This window comes from Schistocerca americana, chromosome 1 (assembly GCF_021461395.2).
Source record: "Schistocerca americana isolate TAMUIC-IGC-003095 chromosome 1, iqSchAmer2.1, whole genome shotgun sequence".
Lineage (NCBI taxonomy): Eukaryota > Metazoa > Arthropoda > Insecta > Orthoptera > Acrididae > Schistocerca > Schistocerca americana.
Window position 1 is genome coordinate 25,278,144 of NC_060119.1, and position 21,172 is coordinate 25,299,315.

Below are 21,172 nucleotides of genomic sequence, written 5' to 3' on the forward strand. Positions count from 1 at the left end.
CTCTCCTGACCAAATTTAAATTCATTTGTCCACGTGGCAACAGTTCAGTATGAAGGAGCAGAGTCCCCCAGTGTAATCTGGAAATCGGCATGAATGTCCTTTGCTTTCATACCTTTCTTTACAGAGTACTTAATCACTGCTCGAATCTCGATTTTTTTTTTTTTTTTTTTTTTTTTTTTTTTTTTTTTTTTTTTTTTTTTTTTTTTTTTTTAAATCTTCGCAAATCACTATGTGGGAACAACAACAGAGCCACGTCACTGCCACAGCTCTCTTCCAAGAGCACTGATGTGGCACGTGTTTACAGGCAACAGTCCAATGAATATCATGTGACTAACTCATTGCATTCACCTCTGGTGGTGATTCTACAACTTTTCAAATCACTCTCGTATAATACTGCCTTTTTGAATGCAGCTCTGTGTTCATGATTCTGTCATTTCTTATTTTATAAGCTCCTTTCAGTAGATTCAATAATTTGTTGTTGAGTTTTTATGGTGGTCTCTTTCAGGATTTTACAGTTGGCCTAATGAGTGTGTGTATCTTGTGAATTTTGGGTGCTTTGTGTTTCTTGTTAAACATCTCTTGTGTCTTGTATGGTTTGGGCATAGGTGACTTTACTCATTCTTTCTTTAATTTTTGTCTTTGGAAAATTTAAGAGAGGTCTTTCTGAATAATGTTGTTCTGCAGAATAATATTTTTTTTTTTTTTTTTTTTTTTTTTTTTTTGACTGCATTCCCTTTGTGAACCTTTACTACAAGTGAGTTGTGTTCTTCAAGTTTCTTCCTAATACTAGTAACTGTTACTTTGTCTTTGTTAGTGATATGTTATTTTTTGTGTGCACTGATATTTTTACTGAGACGGGAACTAATTTTGTGAGTGAGTGATCTCTGTCTGTTTTGTCTGGGCCATAATTCCTACTGCAATTGACTTTATAGTATCAGCCAATGTATGGAATGTAGATGCTGTATTATATTTAAAGTCTATATTAAGAATCAATGTTTCTTCTTTCCTAAAACTTAAATCTGTCACATTAAGTAGCAGACACTTCATATTATTTTTTTTCCTGAGTGGACTGGTGGGCATGAATTTAATGGTATCTTCATAAGTTCAGTGATTTTTCTTAGCTGCACAGTTTGTTTATCTATTTGATCTTCAATAATTTGGATGCTACTGATGTTAATAGTTTGTGCAAATTGAATAACACATAATGGTACATATAATAATAAAAGAAATAGTTAAATCATGTAGATTTGCATAAAGACATGCAGTGAGTATAAGTTAAACTTTCAGATATTCCTTTGCTCAATCAAACCTCTATGGTGTAGAAAGACTTCTTTTTAAGCCAGTTTTGTAGAGCATTTCTGAAGATTTTTAAGAGTTAGTATGAGCTTATATGGACAGTGCATTGAACAGTTTTAATCCGAGGTATGTACGACTATTCTGAGTCTCGCTTAGTCATGTGAAGGTCAATCTTCTCTTTGTCGTGTATATTGTGACAATGGAGTGTTTGCCTTAATCTGTAGATCTCGTGGTTTTCATTTGTGTGGACTAGGCAACTAAGTGTAAATAATGATACACCAGTGACAACTAATTTCTTGGAAAGTGGCCTAAAGGATATATTGCTTTTGAAAATACCTGCTACGCATGTGACAGACTTTTTCTGTGATATGAAAACACGTTTTGCTCCAGTGGAGCAGCCCCAAAACAGAGTGCAGTATGTTATGTGGCTATGAAAAAATGCATAATAGGAGCTCGGCATCATATTTTTGCTTGCACATGCTCTTTAAGTTTATGTAACATGTGTATGACTCTTGATAATTTAATGCATATAGAATCTATGTGGAGATTCCAAGTCAGTTTTGGAATCAAAGGGTACACCAAGAAGTTTAACCGACATACGATCGTTGTTGATATTGCATAAATTAAAAATTACAATTTCAGTTTTTTTCTGGTTTGCAGTTAGTTCATAGTCTCTAAACCAGATATTGGACATTCTTTTGGTTTTTCTTTGATCCTGTAGGTCCTCTGTCATTTCCAGTTGCAATGAAAGTGGTGTCATCAGCATACAGAACAGATTTACTTAGCATGATACTAAGTAGGCCATTAATATAGATTATAAATAATACAGGCCCCAGTACAGAAATTTTAGGCGCACATCTTGTAACATCTCAGAATCCAGAGCTCATACCATTAAAATGTACCACCTGCTTCCTGTTGTCAAGATTCTGTACAGGTGAGTTCTGTATCTTGAATGCCGTGGCACCTCAGTTTACGTATTACAATGCGATGACTCACAGAATCAAATGTCTTGTGTAGGTCAATCAGAGCACCTTGTAGACAAAAGCTTTAGATGTAGTGACTGATCATCCTTGTTTTTATTTTTAACCCCTAATATGTGTGTGTGCTAAGTGTGTAAGTCGATTTTATTCCATAAAATATGTGTATCTGAGATCAGAAGTAGTCAATCTGTAGATATTTTTGCTTGATAGTTTCATCTATACCCTTTAAACACTGAAAACTCTTACCAAGAGTGTCACAGTGATCCTGGACTCATTGAATTGGGAAGTCTTAATTTGTAGAGAATTGACCTGTACTTGCAGTTTACTCAAACATGACAAGTTTGTTGTAATGTACTTAAAATTATTCAAGAGCGAGGAGTGAAAAATTGATTGTAATTGTTTTGTTCCAACGTTAATGAAATACCCCAAAAATGTATTACGTATTGACATTAAAACAGCATGGATTTGGAGACACAGCTGGCACTTTAATCGCATGACGTACTGCCTACAGGGGCTCTCAAATTGGATTTGTACTTATATAGATCCATATTTGTATAGTTCCAAAAAGGGTTTTGGTATCATTCCTCAGAAGTGGCTTCCTGGCATATTCCTTTCCTATGGACTACTGATTCCAAAAGTAAAGTGATGTAGACATTCTGCTATTTCTAATATATATGAAAGCAATTTAGCAGACAATCGGAAGGTTTCTCTTAGCTTTTTGGAAAGTGATTCTGCTGTCTAGTAAACTCCTCAGAAGAGCAAAGCAAATTGCCAAATGATGATGAAAATTATCTTCAAGCTGCAGAAACAATAAAATGTGTGAGGTTCTCTGCATGAATACCAAAACAATTCCATTTAAGTTTGCTTACAGAATAAATCAGTCACATGTAAAGGTTGTTCATTCAACAAAATATCTAAGACCTACGATCATGAATGACTTACATTGGAACCATCATATGAAAAATATCGTGGGGAAGGAAACCCAAAGACCAAATTTTATTGATGGAATGTGTAGAAGATGCAACAAATCAGTTAAACTGACTGCCTATGACACACTTGTCAGTCATCTTCGTGTGTATTCCTACGTGTTACGGGATCCCTACGAAGTAGGACTGAAGGAAGACATCAAAAAAGTTCAATGAAGGGCAGCTCTTTTTTTAATATCATGAAATAGGGAACATTGTGTCATGGATATCGTAAATGAGTGAGGATGGAAATTATTGAAACAAAGGCATTTTACATTATGGTGAGGTGTTTTCACTAAATTCCAATCGCCAGTGTGCTCCGTTGAATGCCACAATATTTTATTGGCCCCAAACATACGTAGGAGACATGGCCATTGCAGTAAGAGACGTCAGTGAATGCATGGTAAAGTTTAGTTGTTCATTATTTCCAAACTCTTTTTGAGAGTGACAAATAATGGTGACAGTGGTTCACAGAACCCTCTGCCAAGAACCTAATTGTTAATTGCAGAGTATTCATGTAGATGAATGTTTTCAGAGCAAAGAATGCATTGTAGGTAAGGGGATATAAAAGAATGCGGTTTCATAGGTTTTTAGAGGAATGATAGAGAACAGTAAAGAAAGCAGAAATTAAATGAGAATGCGTAGTTTCAATGGAAACTGCTGAATTTGTTTATAACATTTTGGGAGAATGGATAATGTGAGATAGGCGAGAGAGAGAGAGAGAGAGAGAGAGAGAGAGAGAGAGAGAGAGAGAGAGAGAGAGAGAGAGAGAGAATGAAGGATAAATGAACAATAAATAAATTACGATGAAATCTCTTCAAGCTTTCCCGGCAAGATCTTGACATGTGGAATAATCGGGCAGTAGACCCGATTATTCCACATGTTATGATGAAATCATGTGCATAATTATGCGTCTATTAATGGATGGAGGAGAAGAGAGAGATGTATTTGAAATAACACAAAATATTTTTAAAGCGTCCATCTAAACTGATTACTTCGTTAAGTATCTAGACAGAGTATAATTGAAATAAAAATAGAGTATTTAGCAGACTGTAAATTCAAAAGAAATTCACTTCAATTAAAAAAGCAACTCGAAGGAAAACAAACTCAAATTGTATTTTATCTGTTGCCAAGTGATCTTCCACTGGCTCTCAATGTGGATAAATGAAGAAAAAGACCATATAACAAAACTTTGAAGGACTCTAATATTTTATCCAAAATCGCACGTTATTTTGCATATAATCTATAAGCTGTTCGCTGTGACAGCCTGAAGAAGCAACTTCCTTCCAGGCTTCAAGAATGCTGTCCCAAGGAGTGTCAGCTATAGTCAGTCGGTTTGTGGCCAGTTCTCTGTTAATATTCTAATGACCTCAGCCCATATGTTTTTTGTAGGGTTCGTGTCAGCAGCCTGTGGTGACCATTCTGTCACACTGATGCCAACCTTGGAGAACTGCTGCTGAACAAATGCAGACTTGTGAATGGGAGAACAGTCCTCGCAATGCAAAGTCCTCTTCTCTGTACTGAATTCCCACTGACAGAAGCATTATGTTTGCCAACATGTGGGCACACTGCTCGCAGTTGATAGTTCACTCCATCCTGTGAAGAATTCCTGCTTCTCTCGCAGAAATCTATCCCGAGCAGGAAACAGATAGCCACCCATCTCTTCTTATCGTGGTTACATATTTGCGTCGACAGTTTGTCCCTTATGGCCTGTATAAATGTTTGGACCACTGTTACTGGTGGGAAACACCTTGTCAGCGAAAATGTTGTTTTCCCGTGACGTACTCATATGGAGCTCTACAAATGCGAGCCAGTATAAAAGATTCTCTGCTGAACTCTCGTTTCACACTGGATCATCATGTGTGCAGTTCAGGGTCCCTCATCCATCAGCGATTTGTGTCACTGGAGCTGGGGAAATTGGTCTCCCACCACTACTGCTTCACATTCAGAATGGGATTTTCTCTGCTCTGAGACACTAGCTTCCTGTCCTCATGTTGTGAGCTCTCTCTCTTTTTGCCTGAGCCAGGAGCTCTGTTGGTAGTGCCTCTTTCAAGGCAGTTCCTTCACCATCTCATTGCAGTGGTATATGACGTGCCATACCTTCTGCCAGTTTCTCTGTTGTAACATTCACTATCTTCAGTAAGGGTGATGACTCTACATTGAGCTGATCTGTCCCCTCGGCGTCAGGCTGCAACTGGCCAGCCCGGCTGACCAGTAGCTCGCGAGCCATGGATGGTACGAGCCCAGACCGCAAAGCTGCGCTCACTCCATGAAGGATCAAATGTTTCAGCCACCCTATCCAAATCTGTTATATAAGCTAGTGCAACTAGAGCTATTTTGCTCTGAAATGAGCAGGCACATCTGCTTTTGACATTTCATTCAAATCTTTAATGAAAAATAAGTTAAAGAATACACCAATGATAAATGTAGCTACCACAAAATATTCTATCTAGCTAGCAATTGCATGATGCAGGAAATTATTCTTTCTTGTAAGTGCTCTGCATTAGAACTCACCTTAAGAAAATATGTATTCTACCAACACAACTAAGTGGGTTGTAAAAGCAAACAATTTGGTGTCAACCTTGCCAAATATTTGTGTGCACCTAGTATATCATTCACATTCTGAGAACTTATAAAGTGCACTCATTGTCTCTGAAACACTAATTGCTGCTTGATGGAAATTACGTTCTGCTGAGGCACTTCATTTACTTTGCAAACAATACATGACTACTCTATAATTCACTGTTAAGTGTTTCATGAAGGGTTCACAGAATTGCTTCATTTTCTTGACCATTCCACTCATGTACGAAGCTCGAGAATAGTAAACACCAAAATTTCTATTTTCTGATTTCTCCTATGGTATTACTGTTCTACCATTATCCTTTGCAAGGCAGTGGCAACAAAATTTATTTGCATTTGGAGAAGAGAGATGGTGATTGAATGTCATGGAAATAATGTGCTACAGTGAAAAAGTGTTTGTTTTAATACCGTGTCCCCAACTCGTCCCCCAGCCCCCTCCCCCTAAAATCTCAGGGGGAAAAAAGAAAAACATCTGCTACACTCTCTCCCCTAATTCACGATACTACAGAATTGTCTGCCTTCTTTCCATGTTTTCAATGTTCTCCATCAATCCCATCGGGTAATGATTGCACAGTGCTCAGCAATATTCCAGAAGAGGTTGAATAACTCAAGTACTTGCAGATTCCTTAGTAGAATTCTTGGGTCTTCTAAGGGTTGTGGCAAAAACCCAAAATTAGTTTCATCTTCACCTTAACATGTGACGTTTTCCAGTTACTTTGTTTATTTTTGTAACCCCTAGGACTTTATTTAGATATATAACACTCAAATTTGTTTTACTTATCGCTTTCTCAAAGCTTCTTAGTAATAATATGGGGAACCTCACACATTTTATTGTTTAGCATCAGTTGCCATGTTCTGCACTGTATTTCCAACATCATTTTGCAATTAGCTTTGCTCTTCTCAGTAGTTTACTAGACAGCTGCAGTACCTGCCACAAATCTAAGAAAAATGTTTTGATTGTCTGCTAAATTGTTTATATATATTATAAGTAGCAGAATGTCTACATCACTTTACATGTGGAATGACATTCATCACTTTCATTTCACTAGGTGATGTCCCATCAGCTACTTCGAATTGTGAGTTTTCAGACAGGAAATCGCAAATCCAGTTGCATAACTGAGGCGTAGTCCATAGGAAAGCAGTGTGACTGGAAGCTGCCTCTGATGAATGATATCAAAAGCCTTTCTGGAACTATATAAATACTGAATCAATGTGAGAGCCCCTGTATGCAGTACGTCATGCAAATAGTGCCAGCTGTGTCTCACAAGAGTAACACTTTCCAAAGCCATGCTGTTTGATGTCAATAGGTGGTATATTCTGGGGTATTTCATTACGTTGGAACAAAGTATTTGTTCACACATCCCACTAAATGTCAGTGTCTATTAAATGGATTTGCAACTCAGTGGATTACATTGTATTTTGTTTTATATGTATTACGCTAGTCCGTGGACATTCCATTCTCCTTCTAGCATATTCCTCACGTGGTCATTGGAAAAGTAAATAAGCTGCTGCATCATTGATGCACAAGATTCACTTCTAAACTGTTAGCCCACTAAAGAAAGACATTGCCTGTAGAAACATAACCGTCCTGCGTCCGACTACAGTAGGCTCATTAAACATGGTGGGATGTGTCTGGTGATGCTGTGACAGTTTTGTTGCATCCTGAAGCGACAATCTTGCAAGATTCACTCAGAGCGACATCTTCAGAAATTTTGTCATAAGACGTCTCGTTATGTTCAGCATCCAGTTGATTTAGAGGTAAGAAGCATAAAATACTGTGGAACTGCTGCTGAAAATACACAAATATGTTAATGAAATCATATCAATGAATACTCTGTTAACTGTGTGTCATACAGCAACTACTCTCACAGCCACACTGTTGTTTTACATTTTAGTCTGGTACAAAAGACTTCACGTTTAATTAAGATAATTCATTGTATGGCACACTAAAGCTCCAAAGAAACTGCATGCGTATTCAAATATGGAGGTATCTAAACTGGCAGAATAAAGCATTGTGGTCAGCAACACTTATATAAGACAAGTGGCTGGGGCAGTTATTAGATCGATTACTGCTACCGTAATGGCAGGTTATCAAGATTTAAGTGAGTTTGGACACGGTGTTAGTCACCGCATGAGCAATGGGACACAGCATCTCTGAGGTAGCGATGAAGTGGGGATTTCCCATATGACCATTCCACGAGTGTACTGTGAATATCGGAATCCAATAAAACATAAAATCTCTGACATTGATGGAGCTGGAAAAAGATTGTGTAAGAATGGGACCGACGACGACTAAAGAGAAACATTCAGCGTGATAGAAGTGCAGTCGTTCCACAAATTGCTGCAGATTTCAGTGCTGGGCCATCAATAAGTGTCAGCATGCAAACCATTCAATGAAACATCATCAATATGCACTTTCAGAGCTGATGCCCCACTCACGTACCCTCGGGGACTGCATGAGACACCGAGCGAGGTGGCGCAGTTGCTAGCACACTGGACTCGCATTTGGGTGGACGACGGTTCAATTCCGTATCCGGCCATCTGTATTTAGATTTTCCGTGATTTCCCTAAATCGCTCCAGGCAAATGCCCGGATGGTTCCTTTGAAAGGGCACGGCCGACTTCCTTCCCCATCCTTCCCTAATCCGATGAGACCAATTACCTTGCTGTTTGGTCTCCTCCCACAAACAACCCAACCCAACTGCACGACACAAAGCTTTATGTCTCGCCTGGGCCCATCGACACTGACATTGAACTGTCGATTAGTGGAAACATGTCGCCTCATTGGCTGTGTCTTGTTTCAAATTGTATCGCGCTGATGGACGTGTACGCGTATGGAAACCACCTCATCAATCCGTGGAAGCTGCATGTCAGCAGGGGACTGTTCATGTTAGTGGAGGCTCTGTAATGGTGAGAGTCGTGTGCAGTTGGAGTGATACGGGACCCCTGATACGTCAAGGTATGATGTTGGTAGGTGACACATACAGAAGCATCCTGTCTGATCACCTACATCCATTCATGTCCATTGTGCATTCCAACATACTTGGGCACTTCCGGCAGGACAGTGTGAACACCCTACATGTCTAGAATTGCTACACAGTGGCTCCAGAGGCATGAACATCGTGGGATGCCTTGCAGCGTTGTGTTCAGAAGAGACCTCCACCCCATTGTACCCTTACAGATTTATTGATACCCCTGCAGGATTCATGGTGTCAATTCCCTCCAGCACTACTTCAGGCATTAGTCGAGTACATTCCACATCGTGTTGCGGCATTCTGCATGTTCGCAGGGACCCTACACAATATTACACAGGTGTACTAGTTTCTTTGGCTCTTCAGTGTATTATGATGAGACATCACTTGTACTAGTGTAGTGCATATCAGTATTGTTTCCTGTTAGTTTATTGAACAAAATGGACACAAATATCAGATAAATTGTCAACAATATACTTCACTTTGTTATTGAAAACCTGCTGATGATGCATAGCTAGTTGTTCGATCCCATGCAAACAGCAAACTGCTGATTCTGAGTTAAGCCACATTTAAAGTGTAATTACCAAAACAAAACAAAGAAAAGAAAATAAAAACTAGCTTTCTTGGTAGTTGTTTGATAAGGGGTGGGAAAGGTAAGCACATGCGGGTGCCTGATTAGAATACTTGCTGTAGGCATGTTTGCCAATCGAGTTCCTTGGTGCTGACTTCCAGCTTGCATTTGTTTAGCTGCAACTGCAGGGCATTGTATTTTTTGGCAAAATGTAAACTGTGAAGGACACATCCCTGTGAAGCATTCGTGGCTTACTTACTACTTTCTTCTGCACTGATTTAGGTTTATGGTAACTTCTTAAATCTACTCGTATTATGTCAAATATCAGGTCAATCCTTTGAAGGGGCACAGATAACTTCATCTACATCTGCGTCTCCATCTACATCTACATGGATACTCTGCAAATCACTTTTAGTGCCTGGCAGAGGGTTCATCGAACCACCTTCACAATTCTCTATTATTCCGATCTCGTATAGCAAACACCTATATCTTTCTATATGAGCTCTGCTTTCCCTTATTTTATCATGGTGATCATTTCCTCCTATGTAGGTCGGCGTCAACAAAATATTTTCACATTCGGAGGAGAAAGTTGGTGATTGGAATTTCACGAGAAGATAGCTCTGAAATGAAAAATACCTTTGTTTTAATGATGTCCACCCCAAATCCTGTATCATTTGAGTGACACTTTCTCCCATATTTTGTGATAATACAAAACGTGCTGCCCTTCTTGGAACTTTTTCGATGTACTGCATTAGTCCTATCTTGTAAGGATCCACCACTGCACAGCAGTGTTCTAAAAGAGGATGGACAAGCGTAGTATAGGCAGTCTCCTTAGTAGATCTGAAATGCCTGGGCTAGCAGAGCAGAGCATATTAGGTTGTGGAAAGGGGGCAAAATGAGTTCCTGTCAGTTGCAGTCAACATACAAACTGTATTTATCAACATACATTATTACAACAAGGATGCAAAACACTCAAAACTTTAATTGACTTCCTTTGATTAACTTTAGATCGGCTGAAGGTCACATTCAAAATCCAAGATGTAAGGCTTAAGCAGAATTGAAATACAAGGTTCTTCTGTAGGTTTCACCCAAGAATATTTCCTAAATCTTAAATCTAATTGGTTGAAGGCCTTTGCAATTTAATTTTAATGGAGCTATACTGGAGGTCGCATATTAATTAATAAGAGGAGTTTCAATCAAAAGGCAGAAGGCCTTATGCAAATTGGGCAGAAGGCCCCGTTCAAAAGCATAACAAACTTATGCTTTAAGGGCAAGAGAAGAAGATTAATTTAAGAGCTATTAAAACTCCGATAAAGGTCACTCACCAGCAAATAATTTAACGGCTTGGGCCTTAGAAGTCGAGTTTCAATTTTAAAGGGCAGGAGGCAGTATCTTAAAAAATTTCATATAAAATAAAGAATAGCAATAGCCTTAAGGGCAAGACAAGGACATTAATTGAAGAGATATTAATACTCGGCTGAAGGCCACATATCAACAAAATATGTTTAACGGCTTAAGGCCTAGAAAGAGTTTCAGTGTAAAAGGCAGAAGGCCTTATCTTAAAACCTCTGCAGTAAAATTCAGCTGAAGGCCCAATATAACAATCTCATGGGTTAAGGGCAAGACAAAAACATTAATTTAAGAGATATTGATACTCGGCTGAAAGCCACACGTCCACGAAATAACTAAAATCCAAACAGGGAAATTACTATATCACACACAAGGAACGCCGCTCAGAAGTTTCCAAGGGTTGGCCTGGGATTGTAACACTAACTCCCGTTTAGGTGAGACAGGCAGTCTGTCCAACGACTTCTGAATCTGAAGGGAACCCAACAGACAGGCAGCCAGCCAACCAATCAACCAAATCAGCTCTGCTCCACACATCCAGCAAAACGACCACAAGATTTCAATACACGACACACACAATATTGGCACCCATAACGACCAGCAACACCTCAGCTGTCGGACTACACCCCATGCTGGACAGCAACAACATGACGAGGAAAATACACTGCCCAAAATGACGTCAACCACCAGCCAAGGAAGACTAGAGTAGGTACGTAACCGGAACGTCAACAGCCACAAGGCAGAAGATAACTCTGGTTAACTTCCATAACAGGGAATAAAGTAAGTTAAATTTCACAGGAAGATGGCTGGAATGTTAGCCGACTTAAATACACACATGTTGTTGCTCATGGGAATGTCCCAAAAAGCCACAACCAGTATCAAATGAAGAAATGTAAACAGTTGAGGCTCTATAGTAAGTTAAGTGAGGACTCAACTTTCATGTCCAAGATCGGTGGGTGACAAACTTCGTAGCACTTGCGAGCAGCACCTCACACTCCAACTGCACGTGCACGCCGCCAGCAGCTCCAGCCCGACTCCATGCAAAGGTGGGGCTTGCTTGCTGCCCCACACCAACTGACCTTCTTGACTACTGGTTCTTCCGCGACTGTTGCTCCGTCGCGACTGCACTGCTGGTGCATCTCCCACTCACTACACGACTCACAATGACCCGGAAATACTATTGGTCATCAGTCCCTCTGCAGATGGTACGACAGTGCGCTTATCGATACGTGCTGCTGCTACCACTCACGGGCAAGTACGGCAGGAAGTTAGTGACGCCAGTAAATGGAAGAACAAAATGAGGTGGCACTACTGTAATAGAAGATGAAATGTAATTAATGGGATGAATATGAGCCGTGGATGGCTAAAGATCTGTTAAATTTTCAAAGTGTCCTGCCAATAAAATGGAGTCTTTGGTTAGCCTTCCCCATCCTTTCTAAATTGAGATTTTGTTTTGCGTGTAATCTCATTTTTGACAAGATGTCGTACCGTAATCCTCCTTCCTTTCTTTTATTCTCAGAATGAATACTGAAGGCAAGTATCGAATGAAGATTAAGTGGTCGTCACACTTCCCAATTTGTGGATACACTGTCGTTGACCATAATAGCAAATCGCAGAAACATCCTTCATCATCGCCTGTTTTTCTTTCTGAATGTGGTGATTAATTTATCTCAAGATGACCATATTTGAAGCAATACAGTGTGATTATCTCGATTGCAACATAAACAGAACATAATGTCACAAATGTTAAGAAGTTACTCCATTTTAGACTCTGTTCTCTACTGCATAAACAACACTCTTCATAACTCTTCAAAAATGGGCTGTCATGGCATGACCTTGAACAAATTGGAACAAAATAAGACCATAGTTCAATATACTTATAGCAACCTGCCGTAGAAAATCACCACAGAACATGACGCTGAAATAGTCTTACCATGACAGACATTCACAACTCCTTTCACAAACGTGTTTCTCCAAGATTTTTCTATTACTGGCTGGTTAGAAGATGAATGAAACTTGTCTCTGACCTTCTGTCAGAGTCACGCTTTCAGCAGACAGACAGAGACAGACAGAGTACAGCTTAAAAGGAAATGGACAGTTTTGAGATCACAGCTTTGCTTTCGCACTGCACGACATTGACTACTAGACCACGAACAAGTTATTCACAACTGCAGTTCAAGTGGAAGTTGACAATTTTCGTACTGTGCACTGCATACCCCAATATGACAGTAACATAATACGAGCACATATGAAATTCTGTGGTTGGTTGGTTGGATGGACTGAGGCTAGCTTGTAATGGCTAGGGTGTGGGTTCCACTCCTGCTGGGGGTACCAGTTTCTAACAGCCACAAACATACCCTCTTCTCCTACAGTAATGCCATGTAAAGAACACAGAACTGTGCCATGGTTCTAAATCAACATTAAACATGTCCATTCACTACTGATTCGAACAGAGTTGAGTAAGGTTTTGCTGTCAGAGGTGAAAGTCTGTGCTTGCAGAAACTCTTATCTCCAGTAAGCTTTCTTACACTAGTAACGTTAGTTTAGTTCACAAACCAGTTGTCATGTAGGGTCATAGGATATTCATTTATTATTTTAAGTGACCTTTAGATTTTGAAAATATTAGCACCGGACTGGAGCTCAGATTCCAATTTTTCACTGGATTTGAACCCTTTGAGATGATTCTGTTCCATCATTTCGTTGTTCGCTCACAGTGCCAATCTCCTCTAGGTCTCTCTGAATGGTGGGATCCTAATTACTAGTGAAATAAAATTCGGTAGTTGACACCTCTTCATGTGGGGTCAACGATGACGATTTGTGCGGGAATGGAGTCCCAGGCAGCACAGAACTATTCATTATGTTACCTCTGCCTGAACACAGGCACATTTGCTGCTGGTGGAGAAACAACAAATATTTCATGTCTATTCATAACTATAAGATGATACTGAAAGGTGCTGGAATCCATTATCACACTATTGGTGAACATATTTAATATCTGACCTCTGATTGTGCTTAGTTAACAATTCATATAGACACTGGATTCTACTCCCCGTCCATCACCACAACTTTACTTCATGATATTTCACACTTGTACATTGAACTTTATTACATTCCTTTTGTGGTTACTTCTCGGGGGCAATATAAGCGCTTCTACATTGAACTTTATTACATTCCTTCCGTGGTTACTTCTTTGGGGCAATATAAGCGGGCTACACATTGGAAATCAGATTTGGCCCACTTTTTGTGTTGTTGATTGCTAAATATCCTCAGCCATGCTCCTGATACTCATTTGCAGAGTTCGGATGTATTTTATGCAATATTCTTGCTGCATGTTTCTTTGTGAACACAGGCTTTGATTCATGACTCCATGTGTCTGTCGCTGCATTATTAAATATCATTTACAAATGTTGTTGTTTTTACATTGTGTTTTTTGATGTATACATGGATGTCTTAATGTTAGTAAAAAAAAACTGTACTAGATACTGATCTTTGACTGAAACTGATCACACAATAAAGAAGAAATTGAGCAGCAGCTTATGATTGAGATTTTCACTCTGCAGCGGAGTGTGCGCTGATATGAAACTTCCTGGCAGATTAAAACTGTGTGCCCGACCAAGGCTCGAACTCGGGACCTTTGCCTTTCGCGGGCAAGTGCTGGTGGAGAAACAACAGGAGAGCTTCTGTAAAGTTTGGAAGGTAGGAGATGAGATACTGGCAGAAGTAAAGCCGTGAGTACCGGGCGTGAGTCGTGCTTCGGTAGCTCAGTTGGTAGAGCACTTGCCCGCGAAAGGCAAAGGTCCCGAGTTCGAGTCTTGGTCGGGCACACAGTTTTAATCTGCCAGGAAGTTTCATATCAGCACACACTCCGCTGCAGAGTGAAAATCTCATTCTGGAAACATCCCCCAGGCTGTGGCCAAGCCATGTCTCCGCAATATCCTTTCTTTCAGGAGTGCTAGTTCTGCAAGGTTCGCAGGAGAGCTTCTGTAAAGTTTGGAAGGTAGGAGACGAGATACTGGCAGAAGTAAAGCTGTGAGTACCGGGCGTGAGTCGTGCTTCAGTAGCTCAGTTGGTAGAGCACTTGCCCGCAAAAGGCAAAGGTCTCGAGTTCGAGTCTCGGTCGGGCACACAGTTTTAATCTGCCAGGAAGTTTCAGCAGCTTATGATGTTACACAGTGTCATTTCTACAGTCATTTGGCTTTAGCGGCATTGTCCCAGATGATGTCATAGGGCAATATTGTGTGAAAGAATGTGAAGTTTGCTAGCAGCCCTGTCAGTATGTCAACTGAGTAAGTAATTTCTCCAACACCCAAACCTCCAGATGTCAGACACTTAGATTGGTACCATATGTTGTATATCGATAGTGTCAGCCAAAATGCCAGTGTAGTTTGTGCTGTGTGTTGCCATCCAGGAGAATGTGCGTAAACAATGAGTAATAAGTACCAAATGACCTATAGTGCACAGGTAAAGCACAATTGTGAGCATCTGCTGTGTCAAGTTCCCGTGGGGAAGTCAGTAGAACATTAGTTTGTCATATGAAGGGTTCTGGGTTCAATCCCTGGTCTCGACAGTTTTTGTACTGTAGTACGTGTGAAACTATTGTATGGCACAACATGTTCCTGACATGTGAAAGGACTTTTCAGAGTTTATAGGAGTGCTCTATCGGCAGTCCACTTTCACTTTGTGTAGTAGTAGTAGTAGTAGTAGTAGTAGTAGTAGAAGTAGACTGCTAGGTGGCAGCACCGCCATACATCTATAAACTCCAGACAGTCCTTTTACATGTCAGGTACATATTGTCCCTTATAACAGTTTCACACTACTACAATTCAAAAACTGGCATGACCAGTGCTCGAACCTGGTATCCTTGGTACAATGAACTAACACTCTATCGACTTCACCACTGGAGCTCCACATGATAGGTGCTTACAAATACGTTTTACCTGTGTGGTGTAGGTCATGTGGTACTTATTACTTACTGTTTACACATGGTCTCCTGGACGACAGCATGTAGCACCAACTATATTGGTGTTTTGGTTGATATTCTAACATTTGGTACTGATCCTAATGTCTGACATCTGAAGGTTTGGGTGTAAGTGAAAAGCACACAACTGATTAACTTCTCTGCATCCTTGTGACACCTCAATTTGTTATACATATTGCTACATAAGAATGTCACATACAAAATTTTATTTAGTGTTTGCGTATTAAGTGCTATTTCTAGTAACTGTAACAAATCTTACACTGAAATCACACAGTAAGAGCCATTTTTTCTAAGATTAACAATTAAGCTGTTTCCTATGAAGCAGTTGCAACCCTGTTCAGTTATTCTCCTGTCTTGACATCCAGAATGTGTGTTTTAGGCTCCATCAGTATGGTATCATTTGTGATGTGATGTTTCCTGTTGTTAAGTTATTTCTACCAGAACTGAACTTGTGAGATTGTATATTGTCCTCTCTGTTAAGTAACACAGGGAGAAGCGAGCTTTATTTATAATTTGAGGTTTCTCACTTGTCTTCAGTTTTGTGATGGGTATTACCATAATGTGTTTCGATCTTTTAGGAAGTGCGCCTCCAGTGTGAAGTGTGGCAAGATGGAATAGTTTCAGTTGCCCTAACAGCACTCCTAATGTAAATAGCATTTTTTCCTCTTTCTTATTGGAATTACATGAAATGCCAGATTTACCTTGCAGGATCACTCTTTAAACAATAAGGCTTAAAAAATACATTTGATTGGTGGCCATAATATAAACATTCTGTATGAAAAGATTGTAATGTAGTCAGTATTTAAGAGTTAATAAAATAATGTTCACTCAAGAATTTATTGCTGCTAATAACTGTTATAGGATTGATATACCTCATTATAAAACCGTAGTTTTCTTCTTTGTAAACACTTTCACATTTTCCTAAATTTTGTAGTTTAGTAAATTTTGTTATAAGAAACACAGGCTGTTCAAATCATAGAATTTAAATCTTTTGAAAATCTAGCATTTCCGTTTTGTATCTCTAACTTTTCTCTATACTATTACTCACCTATAATGCCCTGCTGCTCACAGTCTGGGTCCTGCTTCCAGAGACTGTGGTCGTGTGTGTGAGTTGTGCTTGCGTGAGTGTGTGCATATGTGTATGTTTGCCTACTTTTAGCAAAGGTCTTGTTGTCCAAAAGCTAACTTTCTGAGAGTCTTTCTGTTGTGCCTTTCTGCAACTCACATTGAACACCTATGAAAAGGTATGAAAAAAAATTTGAGTGTCAAAAATTCATCGTATATGTTTGTTATAAAATCATTGAAAACATTATCAGCGATCTTTAAAATTAAAATTTGAAGATTAAAAACTGTCTTCAAAGTATATGTTTATTAGTTTCAGAAATATAGACGTGCCAAATCTGATGATTGTTTTTGATACACCCTGCACTGTTACTGGAAAACATGCTATTTATGTCTTCACTTATAGAGTAATCTTGGTGAGCTTTTGTAGAAAATGTGGGAGAAATAAATGCATTCAAATCCCTACTCATAAAATGAGAACCCAGTTATAAAGCCATTTGAAGAATGTACTAATAAAATGGAATTAAAATAGCTCGACTGCCGAATATACATAACTATTGCTTGCAATTCCTGTCTGTTATTTTATTATTTAAACTGCAAGTGGTCTGTACTTTAACAGTGTGTAAAAATTTCCCTACACAAATTTTTAAACGGGCGTTCTGTGTGTGTGTGTGTGTGTGTGTGTGTGTGTGTGTGTGTCAGTCAGTCAGTCAGTCATGCAAGGTCGCTATTACAGTCAGTCAGCATTGAGCCCCCAGCTTCTGTATCTACACTCATATACTTTTGCTTTGGTGCTAAACCCTGGGATAGCCGGTTCAATTCCTGGAGATGGAAGACTTTTTGTCACTGGTACATGGCCATTAAGTGCAGGAGATATTACTGATCCTCAGACTTTGTGCCACCATCCTTCAAACCCTACCACACTCCCGTGAAGTGAAGGAATGTGACACTGTTAATCTTGCAAACTTTGCAGGTGGTCAGTACTATGTGAGATGAGTAGGCTACGTGCGAGAACTGGTTTCACCTTCTCCCTTCTTTCATCATAGGACTGTCAGGTCACCATCATCATCATCATCATCATCATCATCATCATCATCATCATTTAAGACTGATTATGCCTTTCAGCGTTCAGTCTGGAGCATAGCCCCCCTTATACAGTTCCTCCATGATCCCCTATTCAGTGCTAACATTGGTGCCTCTTCTGATGTTAAACCGATTACTTCAAAATCATTCTTAACCGAATCCAGGTACCTTCTCCTCGGTCTGGCCCAACTCCTCCTACCCTCTACTGCTGAACCCATGAGTCTCTTGGGTAACCTTGCTTCTCCCATGCGTGTAACATGACCCCACCATCTAAGCCTGTTCGCCCTGACTGCTACATCTATAGAGTTCATGTCAGGTCACCAGTACTCGTGAATTATACTGAAAGACAGCTCACACAGTTTGGGAAGGAAAGGTGCCATTTTGTGCAGAGAAAGAAAGGCCTTTCCAATTAGAGTGGATGAACCTACCCGTCGTTGTGTCCCATCTGATCTTGCGGTACTGTTTTACTTTACTTATCATTAAGCTCCAGTCAGGTTCAGTTTTGGTCCATTATTTATGTGAGATAGAGTGAAGAAATGTGAAAATAAATGTAAGTTTACTCCAATTTCAAATATATGTATATAAATTTAAATATTGGATGTATGTCATGTTTATTCAAAATTCTTCCAGCTAATTTTACTGTCAAATTAACACAAGAAATTTTGTACAGCCCATAATGGCTGATAACTTGGTAGCTCCTAAAAAAGAAGTCTCTTAAAAGAGAATTTAATGACTGAACGAAAGAGAGGGCTGTAATACAATTCTTGATATTTTTAAAGAATAAAGACGTGTTTGTAAGGTAATGAGGACATTAACGAAGCTTTGTTGTAGCATAAAACAGGCAGACATTACAGGTGCTTACAAATAATTTCTTGAGCTAATGAAAAACTGTTTACCCTTTGTGGTTTGCTTTGCTCAAATTTAATGTCAGTTTTTCTGCTCTTTTTTTGCAGGTGATATCTCCACAAATTCGAGAGCCAGATAGAATAAGACGTGCCCTTTCATTTATGCCCTCGACTAAGGAAAGACCTACTCACATACAAGTTAGAGGGGCTAAGAGCTTCCGTTCTAAAGGCCAACAGAATGCAGAATCCTGACCAGGCTTGGATTGGCAGTAATATGTATACTTTTGTCAGCGGGTCACAAAGTTAAACCTAACGAGTAGAATATATTAGAGGATAAGAATGAGTATAATCTATGCCTCATACCTCCCACTCTTCAGCCATAGTCCAGTCCCCCCTCACACTACCTCTTCCCTCCTACCTCGCACCTCCCCTCTCCCCTCCTCCTCCTAACCCCCACCTTCTCCAGACAGAAAATTGGGAAGACAACTTGCTGGAGTCGTATTTCAGTGTGTGTTATGCTTCATTTGTGTTATGCAAGATTTTAGGTGTGAAATTTTGGAGTTGTTGTAATGGTTGCATATAGAATGTGCAAATTTATTAACTCATTGTCATGAAACTTGCCTCCACATATTTCACAAAAGTAGTATCGTAAAACTCTCAGGTCAATCTGTGACTTTTGTTGGCGAAGAATGGGATTGAGGGGTACATCTTGTTACGGAGTTTTTTTTGAAAGAACAAGCTTCTTTCGGCATTGGGATCTTCTTCTTATTAGCTTCTCTTCAGTAGTAAGAGCAATGTGTATGATATTGAATATGCCAAGTTCTTTGTACTGGCACGTGGAGTGGATTCAAATGTTGAATGAGAAGAAAATTGAGATGTCAGAAACAAATAGTTTGATGGACCAGTTATCTCTTAGATGCATTTATAATGCTGCCCATTTAGGGCAAACCTAATATGATGATTTGTGTAATTGTGAACGTATTACATTGTTTGTAAACGAAACAAATATGAGAATTACTGACAATGTGGGATGAATGAAACAGGTGATTAAAATGAACATGATAAATAATTGTAGAAGACAGTTTGAATCTCAGTCTTAGGAAAAGATTAATAACTGTGGGAGCTATTACAAGCAAAATTTTAACAAACAATGGTCTGTTGATATTTTTAGTTATATACAGTATGTGATGAATGAATATCTTAATTGCAATGAATTCTTGTTTCGTCATCACTGTGCTACTCCAGACGTGAAGAATTTTCACATTTAGTGAAAACTCTGTAACTTTATATATTATATCATTAAATAGAAAAAGATAATGGTCGCATAGTACAAGATATTTTATATATCGGCACCACTGTTATGTAGTAAGTTGGCAGTAGTTAATGTTGATAGCACTAAAATGAGGCCGGCCGGAGTGGCCAAGCGGCTCTAGGCGCTACAGTCTGGAACCGCGCGACCGCTACGGTCGCAGGTTCGAATCCTGCCTCGGGCATGGATGTGTGTGATGTCCGTAGGTTAGTTAGGTTTAAGTAGTTCTAAGTTCTAGGGGACTGATGACCACAGATGTCAAGTCCCATAGTGCTCAGAGCCATTTTTTGAACTAAAATGAGAAATTTGTGTGGATAAATCTGAAAATGGATTTTTTAAAAGTATCTATTGCCTCATAAATTACATTCAACATTTTCGTTAATTACAATGATATTCTTATTTTGTTGTGAGAATTTGTTTATGGAAATCTAGAAAAATTTTTACTGTATGCCTTTGTGGTGCATGTTATAAATTAGCAACATATGCTTGATTACAGTAAGTTTACTTTTTCCTTATTCGTCCAGAATCTGAAATTACAGTTACTCAATTCTCTGAATGAGAAGTTTCTTGACAATGCCTTGTGCTTACTTAAATATGCTGGAGGCCCTCAGTTGGCATGATCCAATGACTACTGACGCTACTTCAACTTTGGGAGCTGCGTGCAGTAATGAATAGCCATTTTCAAAATAATTAATCCATGACAAACTGGATATTTAACTTCTCACAGAAGCTATTTGTCATACTGATATTTCTATTGTATTTCTATTTGATGAACCAGGAAAGGGGATTGTCATCTCAGTAAGAATTGGTTTTTGTAATCTGAAGATTTCTAGTAATGGGTGCAATATTTCCCTAAGTAATAGGTGCGCTTTCAATGGAATATTTTTCCCTTGTTTTCAGTTGCTGATGTGAAGTTTATATTGAATTTAATGTCCCATGATTTGAATTTGACATCAGCTACCTCACTGATAATAATCGACAGGGAGTTGAATATCATATGCCTTGCCAGATTTGTTCATTTCATTTCTAATAATGTTCCAAATTGCCTCTGCTATGTTCTTGGAATTCTCTATTTTTTGTACATAGTTCATGGTAATTTTACTGACACAGTGAAGAATTTTGGTGTAATGTTTATAGTTCACCTTTATGTCTTGGTTAGAATTTGTGTTCTGTACTAAATAAAGT

General features: G+C 39.1%; 1 protein-coding gene across 1 annotated transcript in view; it reads left to right on the plus strand.

Moving 5' to 3' along the window:
* Positions 1–19,289, plus strand: part of LOC124622409 (differentially expressed in FDCP 6 homolog) — a 118,627-nt gene extending 99,338 nt beyond the window's left edge. The window contains exon 10 of the mRNA XM_047148100.1: positions 18,787–19,289. Within this exon, the coding sequence (XP_047004056.1) occupies positions 18,787–18,930 (144 nt within the window). The 3' untranslated portion in view covers positions 18,931–19,289. The remainder of the gene's footprint in view (positions 1–18,786) is intronic.
* The last annotated feature ends 1,883 nt before the right edge of the window (positions 19,290–21,172 follow it).